At 34.2% G+C, this 27,572-nt stretch overlaps 1 protein-coding gene across 2 annotated transcripts in view; it reads left to right on the forward strand.

Moving 5' to 3' along the window:
* Positions 1-27,572, forward strand: part of LOC125663226 (uncharacterized) — a 74,832-nt gene that overhangs the window by 37,924 nt on the left and 9,336 nt on the right. Inside the window, exons 21-35 of one of the 2 annotated variants that reach the window (XM_056146109.1) lie at positions 3,713-3,744; positions 6,021-6,307; positions 6,557-6,644; positions 7,006-7,082; positions 7,945-7,981; positions 9,439-9,536; positions 10,173-10,301; positions 12,222-12,370; positions 12,945-13,080; positions 13,176-13,340; positions 14,402-14,492; positions 17,844-17,917; positions 18,084-18,218; positions 18,906-19,025; positions 20,472-20,620. In XM_056146109.1, coding sequence (XP_056002084.1) covers positions 3,713-3,744; positions 6,021-6,307; positions 6,557-6,644; positions 7,006-7,082; positions 7,945-7,981; positions 9,439-9,536; positions 10,173-10,301; positions 12,222-12,370; positions 12,945-13,080; positions 13,176-13,340; positions 14,402-14,492; positions 17,844-17,917; positions 18,084-18,218; positions 18,906-19,025; positions 20,472-20,620 — 1,767 coding nt within the window. The remainder of the gene's footprint in view (positions 1-3,712; positions 3,745-6,020; positions 6,308-6,556; positions 6,645-7,005; positions 7,083-7,944; positions 7,982-9,438; positions 9,537-10,172; positions 10,302-12,221; positions 12,371-12,944; positions 13,081-13,175; positions 13,341-14,401; positions 14,493-17,843; positions 17,918-18,083; positions 18,219-18,905; positions 19,026-20,471; positions 20,621-27,572) is intronic. The other variant, XM_056146110.1, reaches the window with a different exon arrangement.

Here is a 27,572-nt window from a genome sequence, read left to right on the forward strand (position 1 = left end):
AAAAGTTACACTGATTACAAAATTCGTGTACGAAAAATGTGATGCATGTGCATGCACGCGCGTGCAGACAACACGACTATCATTTTGCGTATATACAAATAATATACTATCATCCTAACAGGGTTTCATGTTGATTCCTTGTGAATTCTGATTTTCAATTTTTTTGTACCAAAATTGCAATGCACGTACGTGCGCGTACATGCACATGCAGACAAATTACTATTGTTTAGTTTTGTGATTGCATCCCACACTCTTCCATGTTTCTTTCCTGTGGGTACATTGTTCAAATATTGACAACATGTATTTGAACAATTTTAGGTATCTATTAAAAGAATCAATAAATTATATACATGTAGTTGTGTATGTATAACTTAAAATAAGACATACAATTGTAATGAAGTATGTGCCCCTATTCTATATATTAATAGAATAAATAAACAATATTGAATTTTACAATGAATATCATAAGTATTCAAGATTATTACTTTAGAGGTTATTTTGTATGCAGGGTTCTGTATAAAAAACTTATTACTAAGTATAAATTTTGTAGTAAGTTTTCTGGTTATTGGGTCAATGGCAGAGTCAACATACAGAATTTGATCCATGGTTGTTGAGTGTCCATCATGTTTAGGGGCGAAATCAAAAGACCAATGTCAGGAAAAAAATTTAAATTCAAATAGTTAGGGGGCCTCAGGGGGAGTAAAAACTCAAATAAGTTTTTGTCATCCAACATCGATTTCACTTTAGTGGAAAAAAGACAAGTGGCTGTTAAAAACCACATAATAATATATTACATTTTACCGGTAATGAACATTAAATATTTTAAATGTACACTTTAATTTGTGAATAAACAGAAGTAAAAGTATTATTTATACTCGCATGTTTTTACTTGTTAATCGATTAGTTTCAACATTCATAATATTTAGATTTAAGGGGAATGGGGTGTGATTTCGTGAAAACTATGTAAAACGTATACGGTACCAATTTTGATGTGAATTTAGTTTTTTGTCAGACATTGAACTTTTGATTTCGCCATCGCCCCTTAACATGTTAAATGATTTAAGAGTTCCTCTCAAAACTTAGAGGTACATTTGCATCAAATATTTGATGTGTGTCTTGCCCAAACTGCATTTAGTATTAGGACTAACTTATTGACAGGTGCAATTATATAAACCTAGATACATTGTACCTTAATGATAGCCAATAGTATATGATATAATGAAAAAGAGCCAAATCAATTCACTGAATATAACTTTCAATTAAGTTCAATAAAATAACTAGTTCTAATTGTAACGGGGACCGTTACATATGTTCCTCAAACCTCCCCCAATTAAAAAGTGATGTCCTTGTGAATCTATAGCAAAAAATCATTTTATTTTAGCCTTTAATTACATGTAGTACGTTCAATATGGTCAGTTCAGTACCAAAAAATGAAAGAAAGAGTTGCACGCGCATACACGCGCACGCCTGTATGATTCCGAATTTTTGTTGATGTTCAACAGGCATTTGTATCATATACCCACAGTGTGAATTTCATAACGTTTCCATCAAATATAAGGAAGTTATAGCGATTTTAAAATCGTCCAATCAAAATTCAGCACACGTCCATGCACGTGCTGATCAGTAATTCTAACCACAGCAATTTGTAAGGAGTACCAAGACACATCTAAACCATTATTTGACGTACGTGCTTACTCGGAATTAATTTATTAACCTGTTAACAGTGATTGACAAACCTGAACACATGTCTTGCGTCTGCGATTGCAAATATAGATGATCCGGCATCTGGTGTCTTGGTGAGGCAGCTTTCCATCGTCTTCTGTGGGTCAAAAAACCTTGATGTAACGTTGGATCGCTTTAGCTGACTGAAATCCGCGTTTTCCCCGCATTTCAATGTTTCAAAAGTCTCACTATGTTTACATTGCCGAAAAGTAATTAAAGTCGTAAAATTTACGCGATTTGTTTTTATTTCGAATATAATAATATTTTTGTCATAGTTTATGTAAAATATATCTCTAGAATTAAATGCATTGTAGATATTATCTAACATACACTCATAATCAAATAGGAGATGCGAACGACATAGGATTTATTTACGTCATTCGGAGTTGCGCGGTAATTTCAAAATCATCAGTCCCGTACATCCTTAAAACGCAGCTGAGTTAAGGTTTATCCCAAAAATATCAGTATTATACATAAATGTTCTTTACCGCACTGGCACATTACATGACGAAGGTCATCAGGTACATATCTACAGTCCTTTTGCGGTTAGAAATGTCAAAATATTTTTTCTTTGTTTACCACCGCTATCAAATGATAAACTGCAATCGTGTAAAGGTTTCTGTCAAATGGGTTATATTAATTATCTTTGATATTGAAATAGTTTCAATTTCTTCTTTATACAGCATACATGGTAAAGTAATATTCATACTATATTGTGATCTTGATATCGCCCCTAATCCGCACGTATAGTGACTTCCACAATGGGCTGATTTGCATAAACAGGGCTTCCGTACATACAAATTTCATCATCGGCACAACACCCCGAGGTTTTTGAGTGAAAGATGTTTGATTTATGTGACATGTGAACATTAGTGCGAAAGGAAAGTTAGGGTAACAAGTTGTGGCTTCAACCGAAAACATGTTTTTCAGGCTAGACTCAACTTTATATCATGCAAAAATCACTGCATCTTGCAGATTCAATGCAGAAATTAGACACGTTACAATTCACAATAAACTTGCTTCTAACACTTTTCAAATTAAGAAATTAATATGCTTTGAAGTTATATTAACTTCGACTTGCATTGATATCTGGATATCGTGCCGATGGAACTATTTATACATTCACGGTATGATTTTATCTTGATATTTGATCACGTGATACACAGCTGATGTAGAGACTGCCGGCCCGATGAATAATGTATGGGGGTCAATATGCTCTTAATGATATATACATATTGTTTTTGTATAAAAATGGTTGTGTTTACATAATTTGTCAAAATTGATTTGTTTATTAATGTTTTTTCTTGACATATTTCTATGGCCCAACTTAACACAACTGCGAAATGAATTGCTACAATTTGCGCAATAATGATGATCAAACTGATATATCACTCGTGATACATTTATTTTTCATTCATAGCAGTTTTGTGTCGTGTTACACTTCTATGAATAACATAAACGGCAAACTGATAACTCAACTGTATGACAAACGGGATGATTTCAACTTCTCCATCGTCAACTTCCCATATTTGTGTAGCAGTGTTTATATATCTCAACTGATTCGATATGCAAGAGCATGTTCTGGGTATAGTCTGTTTTTAAATCGAGATAAGCTACTGACAAACAAGTTGATGGTACAGGGATTTCAACAGTCTCAATTGAAGTCATTTCGCAAATTCTATTTTATTAGGAGTTTATAGGGATATATGTACTTTACGTATTAATGAGAATGAATATTGTCAATAGATAAAACATCGTTGATATAAGATATCGCTCGTTATCGTCACCTTTTTTAACTGAAGTTTTCTCACAGAATCGCCATTCATTTATTATCCAAACTGTAAAACCAGTGCTTTCCATTAATGTTGAAGCAGGATATTCTTATCACTTATAAAACAACAATTGATACGGTGGAATGCAATTGCAGTTTTCTATAATTATTCTCAGTAACAATTATAAGAGTGTGAGACTATGCCGTTTTTTCTTACAGATCTAGGAAAGCAAAAGAACAAAGAAAACAAGGTAAAGATACTTTACAATTAGCGAAAAATTGTCGTAATCAATTTCAAATGTTGTTATGATTTGAATATGTTTATATGTTTCATCAATAACAGGAATGGATGAAGTGCCTCTGTTTTCGGTAGATGAATGGTGCTTAGTGTCGAAGGTTTTTTTTTTATTATCTGAACACCTTGTGTAAGGAACAGATATTTTAACTGAACCACTCACAACTTGTATCAAAGGTCTTAACATCGCCGGGATCGAAAATCGCAAGGAAGCGAATCAATAACTGTTGGGCTACCGCAACCAGTATCTACCTATATATTTATCTATCAACAAAAGTAGAATAATTCGTGCATATGGGTATTGTGTTCTTCATATAACTTGTTAAAAGGGGGTGACATTTAAATTTTACATTTATACGATTTTACTTACTTTTAGGCTATTGTGAACTGTTGTTCATTTCTCTTGAGTATCGGTTAAAGAAATGAGTTTAAGGTAGTGATTGCAAGCCATCACGTGGTTTAGTCAGAGAGACTATTTTCGTTTCCGATTCCGGAATGCATCACGCTCTTGAGCATCAGTATGTCAGATATAACCAGACACAGCGTAAAATGAAAATATGCTTGTAAATATACAAGTAAAAATGAAATACAAATGAAAAATCCCAAGAGTACGTTTGAATTATCTTTTAAATGATAGCCATAGTTTAAGTCTCCATGATACATGTACCCTTTCCCCGCTACCCTGTTAATTTTCAGTCTTACAATACGTACATTTAATTTACAAACCACTAGGTCTATTAAATTATGATATATAATGTTATAAATTCCATAAGATGTATACAGTGTTAGTGCACATAAATTTAAAATGCTGGATGTGTAATATCCAAGGGAAACCGTTAGGCCAAGGAAACACGGGCTATGTAAACGCGTCATTTTTAGCAAAGAATATTGATTATTTTAATCATATCTTTCTTAAATACACCATACATAGATTTAAAACACTTTATTTTGCTACAAACATTATCATCGTCCACTTTGAGATCCTCAGCTAAGAGGAAATCGAGAGAGTCTACTATGTAACTTGGATGATAAGGGAAATCAAAAAGTGTGGGTTTTTTTAAAACAGCACTTGGTGTCTTTTTCTTAATTAGTTCAGTTAATTCTAATAATAAGAAAGTTTAGTTGTTTTGGATGAAGAGAAAAAGGTAATACATGTATGACGTCACATTGCACAGTTTACATCGGTTGGGTTATATTCCCCGCGTTTTAACAGACATTTACAGATTATGATATATAAACAATTCCAAACAGAAAGCAATATATACATATACAAAGCAACAGCACGATTATTCTATGTTGAATAAATTTAATAATAAACATCAAAACATTTTTATAGTTTTAATATGAGTTAAAATAAATACATGTAAGATGCATATTTATCGTATTATCACCTGCAGTATTTATATAATGAGGGGAGGGGTTGCTTTATAGTGTTCATAGCACCCTAGTAAACCTGAAAACCAATATTGATACTTTCAGGGGGAAATCCTACTAACATATATAAAAACATACATAAAAATTAAAAAAAAGAATTTATTGGTAATTTATTTCGCAGGGGGTGGAAAGATGTCTGCCTTGGTGAAAAGTTGCCTTCTAAAAACAGCGAAATTGCTCACAAGCAACCGTGCTTCTACTTCATATGAAAGTAAATGGACATCTTAATACAAATTATATATTAATTAAGGCTTTAACTTCAATTTGATATAAAAGTTGTATCACTTACTCTTTTTGTATTAATTTAAAACACCATCTGAAACACATACACCATTTATTACAGAAAGTCGAGAAAAGGGTAACTATGACAACCGTAACGTCACCATTCCCGTAAAACCAGATATAGTCCACTCCACTTATATTGAAGTCGGTTATATTAAAATATCTGTTATATTGAAGTTAAAATAATTTCCCCTGTAGTAATATTTTTGTAGTTCAGCATTGGTTATATTGAATTTTGGATATAATGAACAATTCAGGTCTGTCCCCTGAATGTAAATATATCCGGATTAGACTATATGATACTTTCATAATGAATTACATATATTGTCAACTACAAAATATGTAAAAATAAAAAAAAATATATAGATTCGTTAATTTTCAATGACCCATGCAATCACTACCTTAAGTTGTGTTAAAGTGTATTGTAAATGCAAGCAAATCACACGCTGTATTTACATTATACATATACAGTGAATCATGGTTATAATGAACCTCTTGTAATGGATCTATTTGAAGAATTGACTCATAATGCTGGATTCGACAATCTGTATGCAAATGCTGATCCTGGACTCAGTACAGAAACAAAGAAAAGACGAACAAATGGCACGTACAAGGAACCAAACAAAGCCCACGAATCTTCCAAGCTAGCGACAACAAAAAATGTTGGAGATGAGGAAATGGATGATAGTCACGATGATTTGTACATGAATGAAACAGTAACAGAAATTCCAATTGATCGTCTAGAATCAGCTATTGCAGAAAAGCAGGAAAATGACGACAATGGGTTTCGGAAGGAGTATGCTGTAGGTTTCATTAGTCTCGTGTACCTTTTAAAATGTGCTACTTTTTTCAAGATATGGATACTGTTCTTTGTCTGTAATCTATAGGAAGCGATTGCCCATAACTATGATAATAGAAACCTTGGTATGAAGAACAAAAATAAACATTATGCCTTTTATCTATAATCTTTAAAACAGATTTTTTCTTCATTTTTTTTTTCAATTTGCTCGACTAAAGCATTTCTTATTCTTATCATTTTCCAAACTTTTCAGGCACTCCCCCACGGTGAACGTCATAAGTGCGACGCTGGAAAGCTGCCCCAAAACGTGCCCAAAAATAGATTCAAAACCACGTTTCCATGTAATGAAATATGTTTTCACGTATATTATCTTTTTATATCCAAGTTTTAGTTGTCGTTTATTTGTCTAACGACTAGTGTCAGTACCACTTTCCCATGTAATTGAATCTTGTTTATCAATATATATTACTTATTCTTATAAAAATGTAAATCATATATTTTTTGGTTCTAATTTCTATTTCTAGATCATCCGACTAAATAAAAAGTGATATTTGTGATAAATTTAAAATTGTTAGTCAGTACATCAACATTATTTTGAAATTTCCTGATTCTGTTGATATAAGTGTATTTTACAAGTATTTTTATGGAAAATGATTTAAAACGTTCGTATGTAGCCTAACAAAATATCATGCTTTTGAACAGATGATCATTCAAGGGTCATATTAAGGACAAAAGCAGATGGAGAATCCACAGATTATATAAACGCAAATTATATTGATGTGAGTAGACACATTCCATAAAATTACCATATTCATATTTTTTTTCACGTTACATTTACAAGACAATATTCCATCATAATTACTCAGTGTGGTTTTGTACGACGCAATCTAATTTAATGACTGGAGTCTATCCTAAAACTTTGAAAAGCAGCTGAGTTTGAAACTAAGATTGTTTGAACAATATCAATTTCGTCCAGTAAATATTATACTTGAAAATATACCAGCTTGTTTTTATAAATCCTATTTCAAGCTATTTGAAAGGAGTTATTAAATTTTAAAAAAGCTACTTTTTTCATAACATGTGTAATAACTATTTTGAAATAAAACATTACCTTCATATGTCATAACTAGTTGTCAAATAAATCGGCACAGTAGTTTTTTTCTTCTTGTTTCAAATGAGTTACGGACTGCAATTTTTTACGTTGATAATTAACCGCGATTCGAAAACCAGAAGGATTTGAATACAAGTCGCCACTTCCGTACCAAACCTTGGAATAATGCACGACTTTTTTCAATGTTTCAGGATATATTATTTGCACATGTGTTTTCACATTCTAGAAAAGTTCATGTCAGAGTAATTGCACTATTCCGTATTGGTATCGGTTATTGTATACCATTAAACTTTGTTCTGCGTTCTTGTATTTCAATACCAAAGAAAAAACAATGAAACCATATATATCTTAGGTTAGGTAACAATCTCAAAATATCTAACTTGTTTCCGTTATGATTTACTAGTATCACTTGTATAATATTTGTTTTATTACAGAATATTGACATATTTATTGTATAGATATACAATTTTGTACTCGTTATTTACGAAACTTATTGCCCTTTGGTTTTCTTTTTATGCATATATATCTAGGGTCCAAATCGGAAAAAAGAATACATTGCTGCTCAAGGTACATTTAACATACTTCTGATAATTTTCTGATTAAGGTGGATCACTGTATCTTAAAATAGTACATTCATATTTAATCAGCAAAATAATTCAATCAGGAAAAATAATATGATTTCAATTACGCACATATATCAGAAAGACCAAAAAATTGTATTTCAATAAATATCACAATATACACTGGCGGATTTGAACTTAGGATCTGCGGGTCATTAACTCAACACCTTTTTCTTTTTTATTGATAATCTCCGTAACTCGACACCCTATCCGCTGAGGTAACAAGGAATACAAACAAATCGATAGATAGAAGTAATTGACTTGACGTTGTGTCATAACATGTACAAAATGAACAAATTCTAAAGCAGTGAGCTACCTTAAACATAAACATATTCCATTCAAAGTGAAAAGTACTAAAATACATTCTCATGTAGAATTAAAATGTTGCATTAGCAGTGTTTTTCTCACTGTTTTACGTCACCTGCAAATGTTATCTTATAGCTTAGTTGATTGGTTGTATAATGTTAAGCGTCCCGCCGGTGAAAGGTTGATCAATCAATGCTTTCTAGAACCGTTTTGCCAAGAGGGAACTAAAAGGGGAATAGTGGAAATAGAGTGGATCTTTTGAAGATAATCTCAGGAGGTATTGAACCAGTAGAAGCAACGTGTATATGAAACCTTGATAGAGATATGATCCCTGGGACCGGTGCTGAACATAAGCATGTTTAGGTGATTTATATCTTTAAAAAGATTGCGGCAAAATATAGTGTTCACTTGCTGACCGGGGGTTCGTTAGATCAAGTTCCTGAAACCTTGGTTCAAGGATGCATTGCAATTTGATCTCTACCACCCGTGTCCTTAATGCACCAAGTCCCTGCTTGGTGTGAGATTCAACCTACATGTGCGACTGGTCGACGGGGAATGATAACTCCCACTAGCTATCTTATCCCACGCGTGGTATATCCAGGGGTCCGTGTTTGCCCAACTCTTTATTCTGTATTCCTAATAGTAGGTGTAAGATTGATGACTGTTCGTTATCTTCACCTTTCATCATGATGTCTTACTTTTAGTTTTGATACTACTACTACCACTACTACTATTACTATTACCATTAAATTAACAAGTACTAGTACTAGTACTTCTACTATTACTACTATCGGTCACATGTATATCACTATCACCACTACAAATGCACTCTTCATTTCATATTTTGACACTAACCACTCCATATTTCTATGTTTCTCTTATTCATATCAAGAAATCATACTCTTTACATAATCATTATCTTGGGGATGACTTATTATCCTTTTACTTCATATCTATATTTTAATTTTTGTGTGTATAATTATGTGGACTGTACCTTGTACCTTAAAGGAGAAGGCTTATATATGCATTGCCTGCTGCCCGATCCTTATTATGTTATTCATAATAAAATACTGTTTGAATTTCATATTTTACTACAAGGACCGAGACCAAATACATTAAAAGATTTCTGGACGATGATCTGGCAAGAAAATGTGTCTGTTATTGTTATGTTGACGAATCTCAAAGAAGGAGACAAGGTACTGAATAATTGTTTAATCATTATTGTTAAATTACCAATATTTGCCGATCTTTTCGCCCAATGACTTTCATTTTGCTTACATGTACATGCAACTCTTGATAAACTACCTTTCCCCAGGTTCTAATATTACGTTTTATCTCAAGATTGTATTGTTAAGGATCTGAGGTTTTATTTATATCCCGTTATTTTAATTCATCTTTTTCTCTTAGAATGCATAAGTTTATAGAATTACATGTGTAATATTTGTTATACTGTTGTTGTAATTTTTATGAATACAAAAATTGTTCTCGACATGTTTACTGGTTTTTGTACTTATGTACTACAAAGTAGGGTTGTCGATATTATATTCCTCGTATATTCCAACTTCGTCCAAATAAACTCGTTTTCTAACTTCGAACATGATTGGTTGACAAATGAAATAGCATACATGGGGCGATGCAAATGTTACCTTAAGGTTTGGCTATTGCGATAAGGGGCATAGCAAGCTTCAAACATGGTCATGGCTAAATAATCCTCACCCTTACAATAGTGTTATTTCTCAATTACACAATGATATGGATCAGATTGGACTATCACATTATTACTATTTTCTACACTTATCTACACATTCATTTTGATCAAATGTTTCTTCCAGATAAAATGTAGCCAGTACTGGCCAGATCGGAATAAGCATATAAGCTATGGAATTGTATCAGTGAAGATGATTGAGGAAAAAGAATACGCATTCTACGTCGTACGAAAGCTGACAGTGATTAACAAGGAGGTAATCCCCTGTTTGGTTGGCCTTCATTTCCCCCCGAGTGATAAGGAAAGTGGTACAGTCATAGTCCTGTTTTCAATATTGATTGGTTTATTATGTATTGTCTAACGTCCACCTAGATAATTGTTCACTCATACTCAAACGTCGCCATTGTCGGCGAATGGCTACAAAATTTAGGTCTATGATCGTCGCTTACAGCATTTGAGCAGGATATCTTAATCGTGTTACACCTGCTGTGACACGAGATCTTGGTTTTTCCGGTCTCATCCGAAAGACCGTCCATTTTGCTGCATCCTCCGACAAGCGTCCCGTTGGGATCGGAGTTAGAATAGTTCCCCAATACTCCTTGCTTGTCGTAAGAAAGCGATTAGATCGGACTGATCTTCGAATAAAAATGCACACAACCTGACCCTGTGTCACAGCAGGTGTGGTACATTAAATACTCCTCCCTCACAAAGGCCATATGAGCATAAGCCAAAATTTTGCAACCCTTCACCAAAATTTCTACGTCTCCACATTAGTGAAAAATTATCAATATGGTCATTAAACAACATTCAATCACCCCGTCTTTCGACAAGCTGTAAACATACTCTATCCCTGATTCCTCAGCTGCATATTTAGATTTAGACATCCAAATAAAATGATGCTGAAATGTTCCACTTGAAGGTATGCTCTGGGAGATGTTTACTGACTGGCCCTATATTATTACACCGTATATTCTTACAGATAAAAGGTGTATCAATCGTAAACATGATTAGTCTCGTTCCATGATTGATCATACTGAGTTCTTTTTATATCAAAACCAATGGACCAAAAGTATTTTTTCTAAATCATGCTTTTTTAGGCACTGGGTATCTTTCTAAAAATTGTTATTTTTGTAAAAATGTCTTTTAAAAGTATTTGCGCAGGCCAATATCCTTGCATCTTCGATTCAGTCGTGTGAAGCAATAAATGATAATTTAAGCTAATTTCAAGAATTTGATATGTTGTACTTAAGTAGAGAGCAAGTCGATGTTTTCTTCTTCCATACGCCCAAAGTGTCAAGCAGGACAAGCATAGAATCATGTTTCTAATATACGTGCACATAGGATCGTTTACGATTGACCCAAAATATTACCGTACGGTTCTTCACGGATCATTGGATGTGACTGGGCCTATCTATGGTCATTGTTATCTACCTGCAATTTACCTGGCCAAAAGATCGGGGCGCTCACGTATACTTATGATATAGACAGGAAATGTCTCGGACCATCTGTAAAGTTCATGTGGGCAAAGTGTTTGTATAAAGAGCTGATACACATTCTACACCTCACTTCAGCGGTGGAGAGGTCAATGCTATCAAAACTCTGGTATATTGGGCTTCCTCAAGATCTAAAAAATGCCGGTAATTATTGGGCGTTATTGTTATCAAAACATTTCTTTGGGGGTATCTCCAGACCACGACATATTTCAATCCACCTGAGATCTATTGTAAAAAGTTTGAGTGAAAAGCGGCTTACCATTTATCACCATACAGGTGAAATTTAGGGACACTAAGTTAAATTTGGGTCTTTAGACCAATTGTACAGTTGTTATCAATATTGGTAGTACATAGTGAGTTGTAGCATTTTGTGAAATGGTCTTAGGGCATATACTCTTATTTACGTCTCCGTTCACGTGCTACGATCTGTTAGTGAAGAGACAACCTAATTTGTCGAACGAACAATCACTAATGGGAATTATTTGGAATTATACCTAACACGACTATTTGTTGAAATTCCCAAAATAAATGCACTATCCAAATGAAATCGGGGATGCTACGCTGTCAGCTATAAAAAATTACATTATCTCTTTTTTAGAGTATTACATCTTTACTAAGCATTCAATATTTTATCACTAGCATTGCTAATAATCATTATTGATATTGCGGTAATTTGTTGTCAGCTGAAGAATTCACGTGTTGTGACACACTATCACTACACCTCGTGGCCGGATCATGGAACGCCTGACCCCCTGTGCCTTGTTATTTTCCATAACCACGTGACCAGAACAACTACCAATAAGAGTGATGCACCCACTGTTGTCCATTGCAGGTAATTCACAGTTGTCAAGATAGTAGAAGCTGAATTTAAATTCCATTTTATATATAACACTGTGACATAAAAATAAACGTCGCGGTTAGAGAAATATCATTAGTTTGTACTGTTGTTTTCAGAGTCATTGATCATTTGATATTCTTTTCACTTCGTTATTAGCAGATATTAGTATATATTCAAATTCCGGCCGTTGTTTCTTAAGCTAAAGTAAATGAATGAAGCACTATTCGTTTGATTTATTTCTTGAGTCACGTCCCATTTGAAATAAACCTTGATTGCTCAATTAGAGAACTTACTACGTCTAAGTGAAAAAAAATAATCTAGACATATGTATGACTCCCACTTTCGTACCAGTGAAGGTCATTTGTCAATGCCTACCGGACCGTGTAACGACAACTTCCATATTTGAATACTTATCTAGAAGATCCACGACTTTTACTTCTGATGCGAAGGAAAACACACGAACTTTGTAAAATACGTGACATATTAGTCTAAGCTTCACAGTATTAGTCTGAGTCAGGAAACAAATGTACTGTCATCATCAATAACGTTACGTTGAATACTACTTTAGTGCCGGTATTGGACGCACAGGGACATACATCGCTTTGGACGCTCTATCCCAGATTGGAAGAAAGACAAAGAAGGTGGACATCGCTAAATATATCAGGAAAATGAGGGAAAATCGAATGACCATGGTCCAGACATACGTAAGCCATGGATGCTCTTGGAATTAAAGAAATTATATCCTCGTCTTATTATTTTCTGAACACGGTTTGCATTACATATTCTCTCTCTTTAACAGGAACAGTACGTAACTGTATTCCTTGCTTTACATGAAACTTTCATGGCACCCGTCAAGCTGGACAACATTTCCGATTTCAGTAGGAAAGCCGAAAAGGCGGGAAAAGACATGCCAGCCAATCAAAACGTCTTACTTAAAGACGTTCAGGTACGGAATGAATTTGAGGTGAGTGAGTTGATTCGCTTCATTGTGCCTTATCGTGATTTCATTTGGGAATTGGCTCGCTCTTTCAAACAACTAGAATTTCATTAAAATCATATTGATCTATGTTTACTCTTATCACACGACTGTAGCTCTTGGTGTGTACATTTATAGCTTAGTGCATATATTTAGACGGACACGTTTTAATCAACTTCTAAGACGTATGGAATTTTGAGTACATTTAGATATCGTGTAATCAGATCGGCATTTGGCTTCATCAAGATTGAAATATGTTCGTTATCTTTATCTTAATGATAAAACATTAGTAATTTTCGATTAAATAAAAAAGGACTATACCAGGGAAATATTGTTAAATGTATATATTTTGTTTTAACTGTTTTAAAACAGAGTTGAACATTACATATAAGGCGTATTTATCTTAACAATGAATTCACCGCTAAATCCTTATTCTCAAATACGTAAACCATTATACAATATTGTGCAGCATATCAGAAAACTAGATATTTAAAAAAAAATCTTAAACGATGTACATGGAATTCTTAACACGGCCTTTTCCATCACAATCCACAAGATTTGTAAATGAACACTGGTATATGTGATATCGTTTTAAATTATTCCCATTACCATTATCCAGGGTGCAATTCGCAAGATTGGAATGTAATTATCCTTCATTTTGTTCAAATATTTACCTCTCGACCTGGGGGAGGTCACAGTGGGGGTTGAATGCTGTCTGTGGTGTTTTGTATCATAGCCCGTTCGTAATACACTGATTTTGTATACGGATTACTTCGTGTACTCAATTCATATACCCATGATTATTTGTGTGGATAATTCGACTCAAATGAGCGGTTTAGCTGATTGACTGCTTATTCTATAGTCAGAATGAAAATGAATAAAAACATTAAAATTATTTACAGTTGCTTTAACTATGATTGTTATATTCAAAATGGAAACAATTCTAATATACATATGCAAAGCATTTCTTAAAGTTTCAAATTTGAAAATCTGTTACATTTCAATGAAGTTCTGAAGCTGTGATTTAAGACAAATGCTGGATTTTTCAGCTTCTACTTAAATTACGACCAACGTACACTGACTCAGACTACAAGGTGGCGAAACAAAGCAGTGGAAAGAAAGCTGAAGGAATAATGCCACGTAAGTAGTGATAACGAGGTTCACCGATATAATCCTTTCTCCCTACTCACGGCGGGGAAGCTGCCCTCAAGGTCATAAAATGAGAATAGGCTCAAGTCTTCATTTCAAATCCAGACGACTTCTGAAACCATTCATAATGCAAAAAAAAATCAGTTTAAGTATGACTCTAATATGTGTTTTAAACCAGCAAGCTTAACATGTGAGCTTAACAAATCTTTAAGGTATCGGTGATCAATATTTTTATTTACATGCAAGTCTATTCTTAGAAGATGGTATTGAAGCTAGATCTCCTTCAATGTCAGATTTATCAATATAGATATGTTGCGTATTTTAATGTAATTGTATCGGTTGCATGAATACCTGAATTTCCCCAGAATGAGGTTCATACATTAATATATTTTCTATCATTTCCCTACGACCGGCAACTCTCATTTTTTTCCGCATTTTCAGAAGAAAAAAAAAACCAGGTTTATGTATGAACCCCCGATTAAATTGAGATATAATACCTATTTCTATATTGTGTATCGACGATCTTTTTAATAAGAAATATAGTTATGTTGGTAATCCCCTACTCTAGGTTTGAATGTTATTTGTACAGTGACACGTGGTTGACATGTATATATGGGGTCAATATTTCATATTTTAAAACATATATACTATTGATACTCGATTGATAAAAAATGTATCAATTAACTCCCAATGTTTGATATAAGAGGGACGACTTACATTAAAACATGATAACCAAGTTCTGAATTTAAAACACTTTCAATTAATAACACTCAGAGCAATGCATTTCATTTTACTTGCAAGGATACAGTGTTTAAAGTTAAAATATTCGTTCGTCGTATTCGCAAGTGAATTACAAGATAATGTATGTACAGTGATAAACCAATGTATTAAAAATTGTATAGGTGTTATACGATGCATTCCCAAAGCACTATTGCAAAATGATTTTAAATGTGTGTGCTTAACTAACATCTCTTCAAGATCTTTTTAGTCGGATTGTGGTAATTTTGGTTGTGCGTAGGAAATTTTACAAATTTAGCTTGAGCCGCTGGTGTATCCAAGAGTTGTGCCATAACATAGCTACGTATGACCGCTCACAATGTTTCACTGTGGCACCTGGACCCATAACTTTATAGTCAATTCTAAATATACTTACAGGGGATGCTTACTCCTCCTAGGCACTTGATCCCACCTCTGGTGTGTCCAGGGGTCTGTGTTTGTCCAACTATCTATTTTGCATTGCTTATAGGAGTTATGAGATTGATCACTGTTCGTTATCTTCACCTTGCATACTGAACTTAAAATAGCTCCTTGCTTTTGCCTTAAACAGAGGAAAATACTGGTAACAACGGGTATTATATAAAACATAATGTATCTATGACCTATTCGAGAATTCTTTCACTTAAAGGACGCTTCTAGCTATATGTGAAATGTCTCTAATTTTAACCTGTACATGGCGTTGAGTGTCATATCAGTAATTGTTCTCTATTGCACTGGCAACTACAGAGCCACTAGCATAAGGTATGATAAGATGGAGGAAATTGTTGTCATAATTCAATGAATCCTTATTGCATTCATAGTTCTAACTTTTTACTACATCACCTTTTAATTCCATGTCACCTTATAACATTTCAATTTACATTCTTAATGCGATCTCGCGAAATTTTCTCACACTCGAATAAAAGTAGGTTTATGGTATTATCCGCTCACTGCTCAATTCCGGAACTATTGCAGTATATCACTTATTCTGGCGTAATAATGAGACATAAAACGAATGCAATGAATTATAATAAGATTACGAGAGGGAAGCAGATACATTGAATCTCAATGAAATCTAGAATGCCAGATTGTAATATCGAAGATAACATTAAGAAGTAACGACTGCAAAAAATACAATAAAGTGAGTAAAATGAGACGGAATCAAGGATACAACCAAAGTTTTATTAGATCCATCACTGTTCGTTATATTCACCTTTTTTTTCAAGAATGACACCAGAGGAAAGCGAATGGGAACTTGAAATATAATAATGTGATATTAAATTAAGGATTTTATGTACACTGTACCACAATTTGATCGATTGATTGAATATTGTTTATCGTCCCTCTCGATAATATTTCACTCATATGGAGACGTCACTATTGCCGGTAAAGGGCTGTAATATTAAGGCCTATGCTCGGCGCTTATGGCCATTGAGCAGGGAGGGATCTTTATCGTGCCACACCTGCTGGGACACGGGGCCTTGGGTATTGTGGTTTCTTCCAAAGAACCACCTCATTTAGTTGCCTCTTACGAAAAGCAAGGACACTTTAGGAAATACTTTATTCCGGATCCACACGGAATAGGACAATTTTGAATTAGATGTATGAAAGGTGAAGATAACGAACAGTGATGAATTTCATAACTCCTACAAGCAATACAAAATAGATAGTTGGGCAAACACAGATCCTGGACACACCAGAGGTGGGATCAGGTGTATAAATTGAAATGTCAAAAGGTAACATGGGATTCAAATGGCATATCAAGTAATAACATCAAAGTTAGAATTAAATATATAGAAGGCATGAAATTACGATGGTGATTCCCTTCTATATAAAGCGACCATGAATAAACACGGATTGATTCTAATATATTAATGTTTTCAAAAATAACTCATTCTAAGTTTAAAAGACGGAAGCACATTATGCAAAGGTTGATAGATATTTGAATTTTCAATGATAACATACCGTAAATCTGGATATTTTTGCGTCGATTTAATTTTGCGAATTTGAGTAAAACGCCCATATATTTATTTTTGTGTTTCTTATTTTTGCGAATTTATCCTGGAGCTAAAGAATAAATCGACAAATAAATCCCATCGTACGAATTTATGTCATTAATTCAGTTCTGTCAACCCGGCAGACATTGGTTTATATACTGATAAATATCCTCGCTAGGTGTGGGTGCATTGTAGACTAAATTACAAAATTTAAGTTTATCTTTTTCTAGATTTTAAAAGTAATGCCGAGCGTGACAATGATACCAAACTATACACTGTATAGGATAGTCGATAAAATGTGAACGTGTATATTTGATAAATCAATAATTATTTATTCTATTTGAAAACACTGGTAAAACAACATGGATCTGTTGATCTAGAATTCTTTTACGGTAGATTTACTTTTGGGGAAAAATGCAAATCCAACATACTCGCAAAAACGCTAAAAATTAATCGACAGCAAAAATAACCAGATTTACGGTAGTGTACTGATATTGTGTTTAATCTCACATAACATTCAATATCTACAGATTGATATTGCATACCAGCTGGATATCACCACTAATCCATTTCATTTTTTCTCCAATAGTTGATAAGTATAGTTTGCACCTCTCTTCTGTGGTTTCAAAACGAGGTCAATACATCAACGCCATTGTTGTTCCGGTAAGTATATTCCGGATTATATTGATACTGTAGTGTGTTCAATTTTTGTATGACATTATAGTGAATACTGATAAAAATAATCCAGTTATAGCATTTATAATCAATGAAATAGAATAAACAATATGTTACTGATGCTTTGTTGTGATATGCTATTTCATTTATTTAGTCCTATACCAAAGCAAGAGGTTTCATTGTGACTCAATATCCACCGACAGGGGACGCTGTTGATTTCTTACGTCTCCTCATTGATCACGAGTCTAACACAGTGATCTTCATGGATCCACTAATTGACATTGAAACGGTTTGTGACTAGTACATGTACATGTTATTCTCGAAAACGCAATCATCGCTCGAATCACATCGGTCGATTCCATTTAACCTCGGTTGTATGATGGTTTCCGCCATACTACTATACAATGACGTATAATAACATGTTTAACATCATTGATCAACTACTGACAACTCCCGCGAAATACAGTTCATTTTAATATATTTTTTATATGACACTCAATTTCTTTTTGAGATTAATTATTTTTTTTTTCGAAACAGGCTTGGGGAGTTTTCTAAGGAAAACTCGATAAATTCATTCTTGAAAAAAACAAACATATTTTGATCACTAGTCTGTGCATATGGCAGTTTTTCCGACAGAGTAAATCGGCTACCTCATTACACATGATAGGCTTATTTGCATATCACTTACCGTTATGCATCCGAGGCTAGATGTAGGGTACCGGAATCTGCCGAAGTTTGCCGAATGAGCAATACTGTCAATATTTAATCAGTAACAGGTCATTTCAAGTTAGGATCCGTGTTTGTCCTGCTTTAGAAATTGCACTCTTTATAAAAAGTATGATACACTATTTTCTGTTATCGCAATTTCTTTTTCATAATTAGCACTTGGTAAATCATTGGATAACTCATCCTATCAAACGTAGTTTTCCTTTACAGAAACTTTAAGTTTAGTTTTGCTATTGATATTCATATTCAGAGCAATGAGTGGCTACCAAGAGATTCCTCTTCCAAAGCAGTTCCTCCGTTTTCAGTCCATAGGCAGTCCAACTCCCGGACCGATGTTACCAGTACCGTGCTCAGCATTCAACACGACAACGTACGTTGATTAAGCATATGCCCTGGGCTGCATTCATTTCATAAAATTCCTAGATATGTTACTTCATATTTGGATTCCATCATTTGATAGATGTTCAGTTTGATTACATAGAGGATGTATTGTAGGTCATTTGAGTCACTCAGGTTACCTATTACTATTGGACCTCGCCCAAATTCAACATGTATAACTTCTTGATGACTAACTTTTCAAGTATTTTCAACTTGATATATGGCATCTTTCATATTTTGGGAAAATGTGACATACATGTGAGATTTCAGGCCCCCTACACTCCCGGGCTTAAGTGCAGGAGAAAAACTCCCAAAGTTGACTATTTAAAAAAAAAGAAAGAAGCTCAACAACTACACATCTGTGAGAAAAACAAAATACATATTCAGAACTGGAAAGCCCGAAACAGAGCTTGCATCCTGTAGCGTTGGGCTAATCAGTCAACGAATTTTATGACTGGTCGAAAACGAAACTAAACATGCATGACGCGGCATCCGTAACATGTTGTCGAATTTGCGACCGCCCGTCAATTGATTTCCAGAAATTTATTCTTAAAAGAAACAATTAAATTAAGCTTTAGAATACGAGCCACATGAAATTGATGGGTTGTACAAGTGCGTTTGTCGATTATATTTCAACAAAATCAACAAGTTATTCAAAATTGAATTAGATTTATAAATGGCTACAATTAAGGGACGAAAATGTTAATTATTAATTACGTCACATATAAAATCAACACGCCATGTTCATCATGTTGAGAAAAGTAACACATGAACATCATGGTTTACTCTCTGTTTTGGTCGTGCCTTAATCAAGGGCTCTCATTGGATGATATACTTTTAGCTTATTGCGTCATCTTCTGTCCAAAACCCATGTTTTGAATGGTGACTGGTGTCAAGAGTTAGTGCGAGGTAACGAATCAATAGCCCCCAACTTGTGAAGATGGGCTCGCCATAGAAAATCGGGGTCACTTACATTTTCAACGACTTGTGACCACAATACTTGTCTCATGTTCTTTGTAGAAACAATGATACCGGAAAAACGCAATGTTCAAACTGTATCTCTGCATCATGTTAATGTGTGAACAACTGAGTTACGATCAATGCTACTTCCTTTGATTACTCCCGACTAGATGTCATGCATATTCTTTTAATTTAAACGATATTTCATTCATCAATAAGTGAATGGGATCGTGTAGCAGATATAGCCTACTTCGGCTCCCTTCCTATATCATATAACTGTGGATACGTTTTGAATCTATTATGAGCAAATATTCATATACATGTAATGAAGTAAACACTGTATGGAACTTGTCTAGGTTTCTCAAAACAAACACATCTAAACAAAATAAAACCAGGGTCGTATAGTTTACGTTAAGGTGGAATACGCTCCAAATGCGACTTAATGTGAATGGGATTTGATCTGTATTAATTTTCACAGACTGAACACGAGGCTCATCCAGTGACAGTTATTGAACCGAATGTCAGAATCAAATCAACCGGGAACCATCTGGACACATCCCAGCTTCGGAGTCTGGTGTCAGCGGCTCGATTTACAGAATCAGAGAACCCCATCACTGTGGTCAGCAGGTATGCAGTTATCTTCATACCACTGTGTATAACCGTGGAAACCTGTTCAGAAATTTCAACTTAGGGGTTGGATAAGTCAGTAACGAAGATGCGCTATTCCACATATTTCATGAATAACTTAATGAATGGTTAACGTAGTTCTTATTGCGTGAGAACTATATGGATTAAGTTTGAAAAGTTCAGATCATGTAAATTATTCAAACTCATTATCTGTTGTTTAATACGTGTGTTAAATGCATAGTCTGAAACGATTTACCTAAACTGGTAGACTTAAACTAATTTGGGACCTTGAACCTTTAAGAAATTTATATGACATGAGTGGTAATGGAATACTCATTAAGAATACGAGGAACACTAGTTTTCTCTTCATTAACCAACGTATAAAACAATTCTAGAATGGTTTTCACTTAAACATGTTTTGTGTGAAACGAGTCGATATCAATTCATGACAAAGTACACCCGATTAGATATATTTATACGGCAGTGATGTTCTATTTTCCAATTTCTTATCCCTAGACGATGAAGTGATACTCTCATGATAATGAATGCATTGCAGACACAATGTACACAAACTGGCAAGTCACTGTTCTGATAAGTACACACATAAGTCTGACACCTAGTTAGGCAGTTGTACATGACACTCAGGTAATCGTCTCAAACACATACATGTATTAAGGTTCAAGTTCTCCATGCAAATGACTTATGCGAGACCGACCCCCTCCCGAGAACAAAAATAAAATTTTAAAGACACCAACAAAGCAATTCATAATGCATTTATAACGTTTTGTATAAAAATTGACTATCTGGTCCCGGAAAGCGAAGTTTTTTTTATTAATGACCCCAAAAATGTTTCGCTTGTTTGTCTGGTGTTTTTTTTACGGGAGACGTTTTAATATATTGCATGGGTAATAATAAAAGAAAAACTAGATACTCATTACTAGTAATGAGTAGGTCTTCCGTTAGACCACTTCCAGTAAAGAGCTTTCTATTCCTACGAAAACCATTTAAATGTATCAGAAAATGTGCCTTAACAATGAATGAGAAATATATTATCGAATTTTTTACTCCTTTCTCGTAACTTCCGGTGACGACCGGAAGTACTATTGAGATGCGTTTTCCTATAAATGACATCGATTCTTTACTGTCTATATTCCCTGAAAATTTCACGTCTCTATCTGAAAGAGTTCTCAACAAAAACAAGTAGACTAAAGAAAGAAAAAGTAGCAAGTTACTACCGACCGGAAGTCAATTTTGAAAAACAAAATTAACAAAACTTTAGCAGTTGATACTTTTATTAAGACATGTGAAAATCATATGAAAGACTTCAAATATAAGCGAGATTTATGGGGACAAAGAGACGAAAAGTATAAAGATATTTTATCAAGAAACCGGAAGTAGTCGTTTTGACCACCGACAGACTCAATATTATTTTGACACTTTGAAAGAGAGTTGATAAACTAGTATAGGTTTCAATTTAAAAGAAAAAGTTTGAAATTTGCGATTCTTTCCATCACTTCCGGTGACGACAGGAAGTGACAGTTGACATGTTCAACTCCCTACTGCAGGCTTAGAAACGGAGATTGATCATTCCTGAATATATGATGAACCTATATTTTACCTTTTCCAAGAAAAGTGCTGGACAGAATTCCTTTTGAGAAACAGAAAATCGGCCCTATTTTCCGACCGGAAGTGAATTTTGTAAAACAAAAATACCTATAGCAAGGTCATTTCATAAGACATTATTCCTGAAAATTTCAAGAAAATATATCCAGCCATCTCTGAGAAATCACTCGAATAAATTGGAAAATCGACATTTTTTCAAATACTTCCGGTATAGACCGGAAGTGACGGACGAAAAAATTGAATGCATATGTACAATGCACTAATGCTAGTTGATCAACTCTACAAGTTTCAAACGTCTCTCAATATTCATTATTGCGAAACTGAAAAAACAAGGTTTGAATATATCCACCCCATATCTCACAACCGGAAGTGAATTTTACAAAAATATTTAAACATAATCTAGACAATCATAGTGTCTAAAATATACGTGAAATTCAAATCATTAACTTGTTTTATGACCGAGATTTATGGCACTGAAAAATGAGAGAATGAATAGTCTTTCTTTGATATAACCGGAAGTTCAAGTTTCAACTTCCGGTGGGGTCAACATTTTTTGAATATTACAACAAGATCTAGTAAACCGATATAGGTTTCAATTTGAAAGAAAAAAGTTTGAAATTTATGATTCATCAATCACTTCCGGTGACGACCGGAAGTGACGGCCAACATTCTTAAACCCCTACTGCACGCCTACAAAGTGAGATCTATTAACTCTGAAAATTTGGTGACTCTATCTTTTACCGTTTCTGAGAAAAACGCTGGACAACGAAAACAGCTAATAAGCCGTATTTGCCGACCGGAAGTAAATTTTACAAAAATATTTGACGTTACTCTAGACATTTATAGTGACTATTATATATTTAAAACTCAACTCATTAACTAGTTTTATGACCGAGATTTATGGCACTGAAAAATGAGATAATGAATAGTCTTTATTTGATATAACCGGAAGTTGAAGATTCAACTTCCGGTGGGGTCAAAATTTTTTGAGAACTAGAACGAGATATAGTAAACCGATATAGGTTTCAATTTGAAAGAAAAAAGTTTGAAATTCATGATTCCTTTAATCACTTCCGGTGACGACCGGAAGTGACGGCCGACATTCTAAACCCCCTACTGCACGCCTACGAAATGAGATCTATTAACTCTGAAAATTTGGTGACTCTATCTTTTACCGTTTCTGAGAAAAACGCTGGACAAGATATCTTGTAAAAAGACGAAAATTGGACATCTCTTCCGACCGGAAGTGAATTTTGAAAAAATGAAAAAAATGACTGGATGTACCATCGTTCTCTATAACCTGTGAAAGTTTCAGGAAAATCCATCCAACGGTCTAGGAGACGAAAGGGAAAATAATAATAATAATAATAATAATAATAACTAGACACGATCTCGTTGCGAGCAACGAGTAGGTCTTCCGTCCGATTTGTTGATGCACTCGGAGTTAAAAAAAAAAAAAAAAAAAAGACAAATGAGTCCCAATTTAGTTTCCGACTTTAAGACACTTTAGATATAATCAATTTTTCATATCATAAGCTTCTGAAGCAAAGTTGCGGTGAAATTCGTTTGAAATTCGACTCTCCAGGCGAGCCATAAGGCCCGCGGGCCTATTTCTTGATGTCATTTGTTAGCCTTCTATAGACTCAACAACTTTAGTTCTATATGTCTTTACAAAATATTTACCTGTAAAAAGTTATTGAGATCGACCGATATGGACAAAAAATCGACTCTACAGGCGAGCCATTAGGACCATAGGCCTATTTCTTGATATCAATCGATAGATCTCGATAAACTGAACAACTTTTGTTCAATATGTCCTTACAAAATATTGACCAGTTACAAGTTTTTGAAATCGACTGATATCGACAAAAATCGACTCTACAGGCGAGCCATGAGGCCCACAGACCCATTTTTTGATATTGATCGATAGGTTATGACACATTGAACAACTTTTGTTCAATAATGCTTTTCAAAAAATATGTCGTTTTAAAGATATGAGGCGTCAAATATTTACGATTTTGGCCCTTAAAATCTCTAATTACGTAACATATGACCTACTTTTTGATTTGATAAGATCAAGCTCGTTGAGATGAACATTTCCGTTTCTACAACTTATTATAAAATATTAATAGTTTCTGAGATATTCTCAAAAACATTTGGACCCTTCTGAACCCCTAATTTAAAGGGCCAGCCCGTTTTGCTTGATATCGTAAGAAAGGCCTTGTCATTTTAAACATTTTTTGCTCAACAAGTATTTAGAAATTCTTTACCGTTCTCGAGTTATCTCTACAAGAAATATTTAGGGGCCAAACTGTAGCTCCCTAACGGGGCCACATAGGGAAAAAACGAAATGTACATATTGTTTAGATTATCATTCTGAACAACTTTTGTTCAATAATGCTTTTCAAAATATTTGTCGTTTTCAAGATATGAGGCATCAATTATTTATGATTTTGGCCCTTAAAATCCCTTATTACGTAACATATGACCTACTTTTTGATTTGATAAGAACAAGCTCGTTTAGATGAACATTTCCGCTTCAATGACTTATTACAAAATATTAATAGTTTCTGAGATATTCTCATAAACCTTTGGACCCTTCTGGGCCCCTAATTTAAAGGGTCAGCCCCTTTTGCTTGATATCGTAAGAAAGGTCATGACATTTCAAACATTTTTTGTTCAAAGAGTATTTATAAATTCTTTACCGTTCTCGAGTTATTTCTAGAAGTAATTTTTAGGGGCCAAACTGTAGCTCCCTAACGGGGCCACATAGGGTAAAAACGAAATATGCATATTGTTCAGATCATCATTCTGAACAACTTTTGTTCTTTATTGCTTTTCAAAATATTTGTCGTTTTCGAGATACAAGGGGTAAAAAATTTATGGTTTTCGCCCTTAAAATCCCTTATTACGTAACATATGACCTAAATTTTTATCTGAATAGATTTGGATTGTTCAGATGAACATTTTTTGTTCTTTGACTTATACCAAAATATTAACGATTTTTGAGATATTTGATCTAGACTTTGAACCCTTCTAGATCCCTAATATAAGGGGCTAGCCCCTAAATCTTGATATTTTCGAAAAGATCTCGTAAATGTGCACAACTTTTGTTCTACATGTCTTAACAAAATATTTGCAAGAAAAAAGATATTGGAGATGAAAGGTCAAAACTCGCCGAAATCGGCGAAAAATTTTGGCATCCATTTTTTCAGGTCCAGGCGAGCGTTTAGGCAAATCGCCTCCGGTCAAATCGAATCCCCTACAAATCTTCTAAAATGTTTACTCTATCTTGTGTAGAAATTTCAAGACTCTAGCTTCAAAACTAACGGAGGAGATGCGTGGACAACAAGGCCCTTCAAAAAGTCACTAAAAGAGAGATAACTCCTGACCGGAAGTGACGTCAAGCACGAAATTTTGCAAGCAAAGTCTCGTCACCAAAAGACATCTTTCCTGACAATTTCGTGAAAATCGATCGAGAAATGGCTGAAAAAACGCGTGTACTACCAAGGAAAATAATAATAATAAAAAAAAAATAATAATAATAATGAAGAAGAAGAGACGGAAGACCTTAACTAGACACAATCTCGTTGCGAGCAACGAGTAGGTCTTCCGTCCGATTTGTTGATGCACTCGGAGTTAAAAAAAAAAAAAAGACAAATGAGTCCCAATTTAGTTTCCGACTTTAAGACACTTTAGATATAATCAATTTTTCATATCATAAGCTTCTGAAGCAAAGTTGCGGTGAAATTCGTTTGAAATTCGACTCTCCAGGCGAGCCATAAGGCCCGCGGGCCTATTTCTTGATGTCATTTGTTAGCCCTCTATAGACTCAACAACTTTAGTTCTATATGTCTTTACAAAATATTTACCTGTAAAAAGTTATTGAGATCGACCGATGTCGACAAAAAATCGACTCTACAGGCGAGCCATTAGGACCATAGGCCTATTTTTTGATATCAATCGATAGATCTCGATAAACTGAACAACTTTTGTTCAATATGTCCTTACAAAATATTGACCAGTTACAAGTTTTTGAAATCGACTGATATCGACAAAAATCGACTCTACAGGCGAGCCATGAGGCCCACAGACCCATTTTTTGATATTGATCGATAGGTTATGACACATTGAACAGCTTTTGTTCAATAATACTTTTCAAAAAATATGTCGTTTTAAAGATATGAGGCGTCAAATATTTACGATTTTGGCCCTTAAAATCTCTAATTACGTAACATATGACCTACTTTTTGATTTGATAAGATCAAGCTCGTTGAGATGAACATTTCCGCTTCTACAACTTATTATAAAATATTAATAGTTTCTGAGATATTCTCAAAAACATTTGGACCCTTCTGAACCCCTAATTTAAAGGGCCAGCCCGTTTTGCTTGATATCGTAAGAAAGGCCTTGTCATTTTAAATATTTTTTGCTCAACAAGTCTTTAGAAATTCTTTACCGTTCTCCAGTTATCTCTACAAGAAATATTTAGGGGCCAAACTGTAGCTCCCTAACGGGGCCACATAGGGAAAAAACGAAATGTACATATTGTTTAGATTATCATTCTGAACAACTTTTGTTCAATAATGCTTTTCAAAATATTTGTCGTTTTCAAGATATGAGGCGTCAATTATTTATGATTTTGGCCCTTAAAATCCCTTATTATGTAACATATGACCTACTTTTTGATTTGATAAGAACAAGCTCGTTTAGATGAACATTTCCGCTTCAATGACTTATTACAAAATATTAATAGTTTCTGAGATATTCTCATAAACCTTTGGACCCTTCTGGGCCCCTAATTTAAAGGGTCAGCCCCTTTTGCTTGATATCGTAAGAAAGGTCATGACATTTCAAACATTTTTTGTTCAACAAGTATTTAGAAATTCTTTACCGTTCTCGAGTTATTTCTAGAAGTAATCTTTAGGGGCCAAACTGTAGCTCCCTAACGGGGCCACATAGGGTAAAAACGAAATATGCATATTGTTCAGATCATTATTCTGAACAACTTTTGTTCTTTATTGCTTTTCAAAATATTTGTTGTTTTCGAGATACAAGGGGTAAAAAATTTATGGTTTTGGCCCTTAAAATCCCTTATTACGTAACATATGACCTAAATTTTTATCTGAATAGATTTGGATTGTTCAGATGAACATTTTTTGTTCTTTGACTTATACCAAAATATTAACGATTTTTGAGATATTTGATCTAGACTTTGAACCCTTCTAGATCCCTAATATAAGGGGCTAGCCCCTAAATCTTGATATTTTCGAAAAGATCTCGTAAATGTGCACAACTTTTGTTCTACATGTCTTAACAAAATATTTGC

This window comes from Ostrea edulis, chromosome 8 (assembly GCF_947568905.1).
Source record: "Ostrea edulis chromosome 8, xbOstEdul1.1, whole genome shotgun sequence".
Taxonomy (NCBI): Eukaryota; Metazoa; Mollusca; class Bivalvia; order Ostreida; family Ostreidae; genus Ostrea; species Ostrea edulis.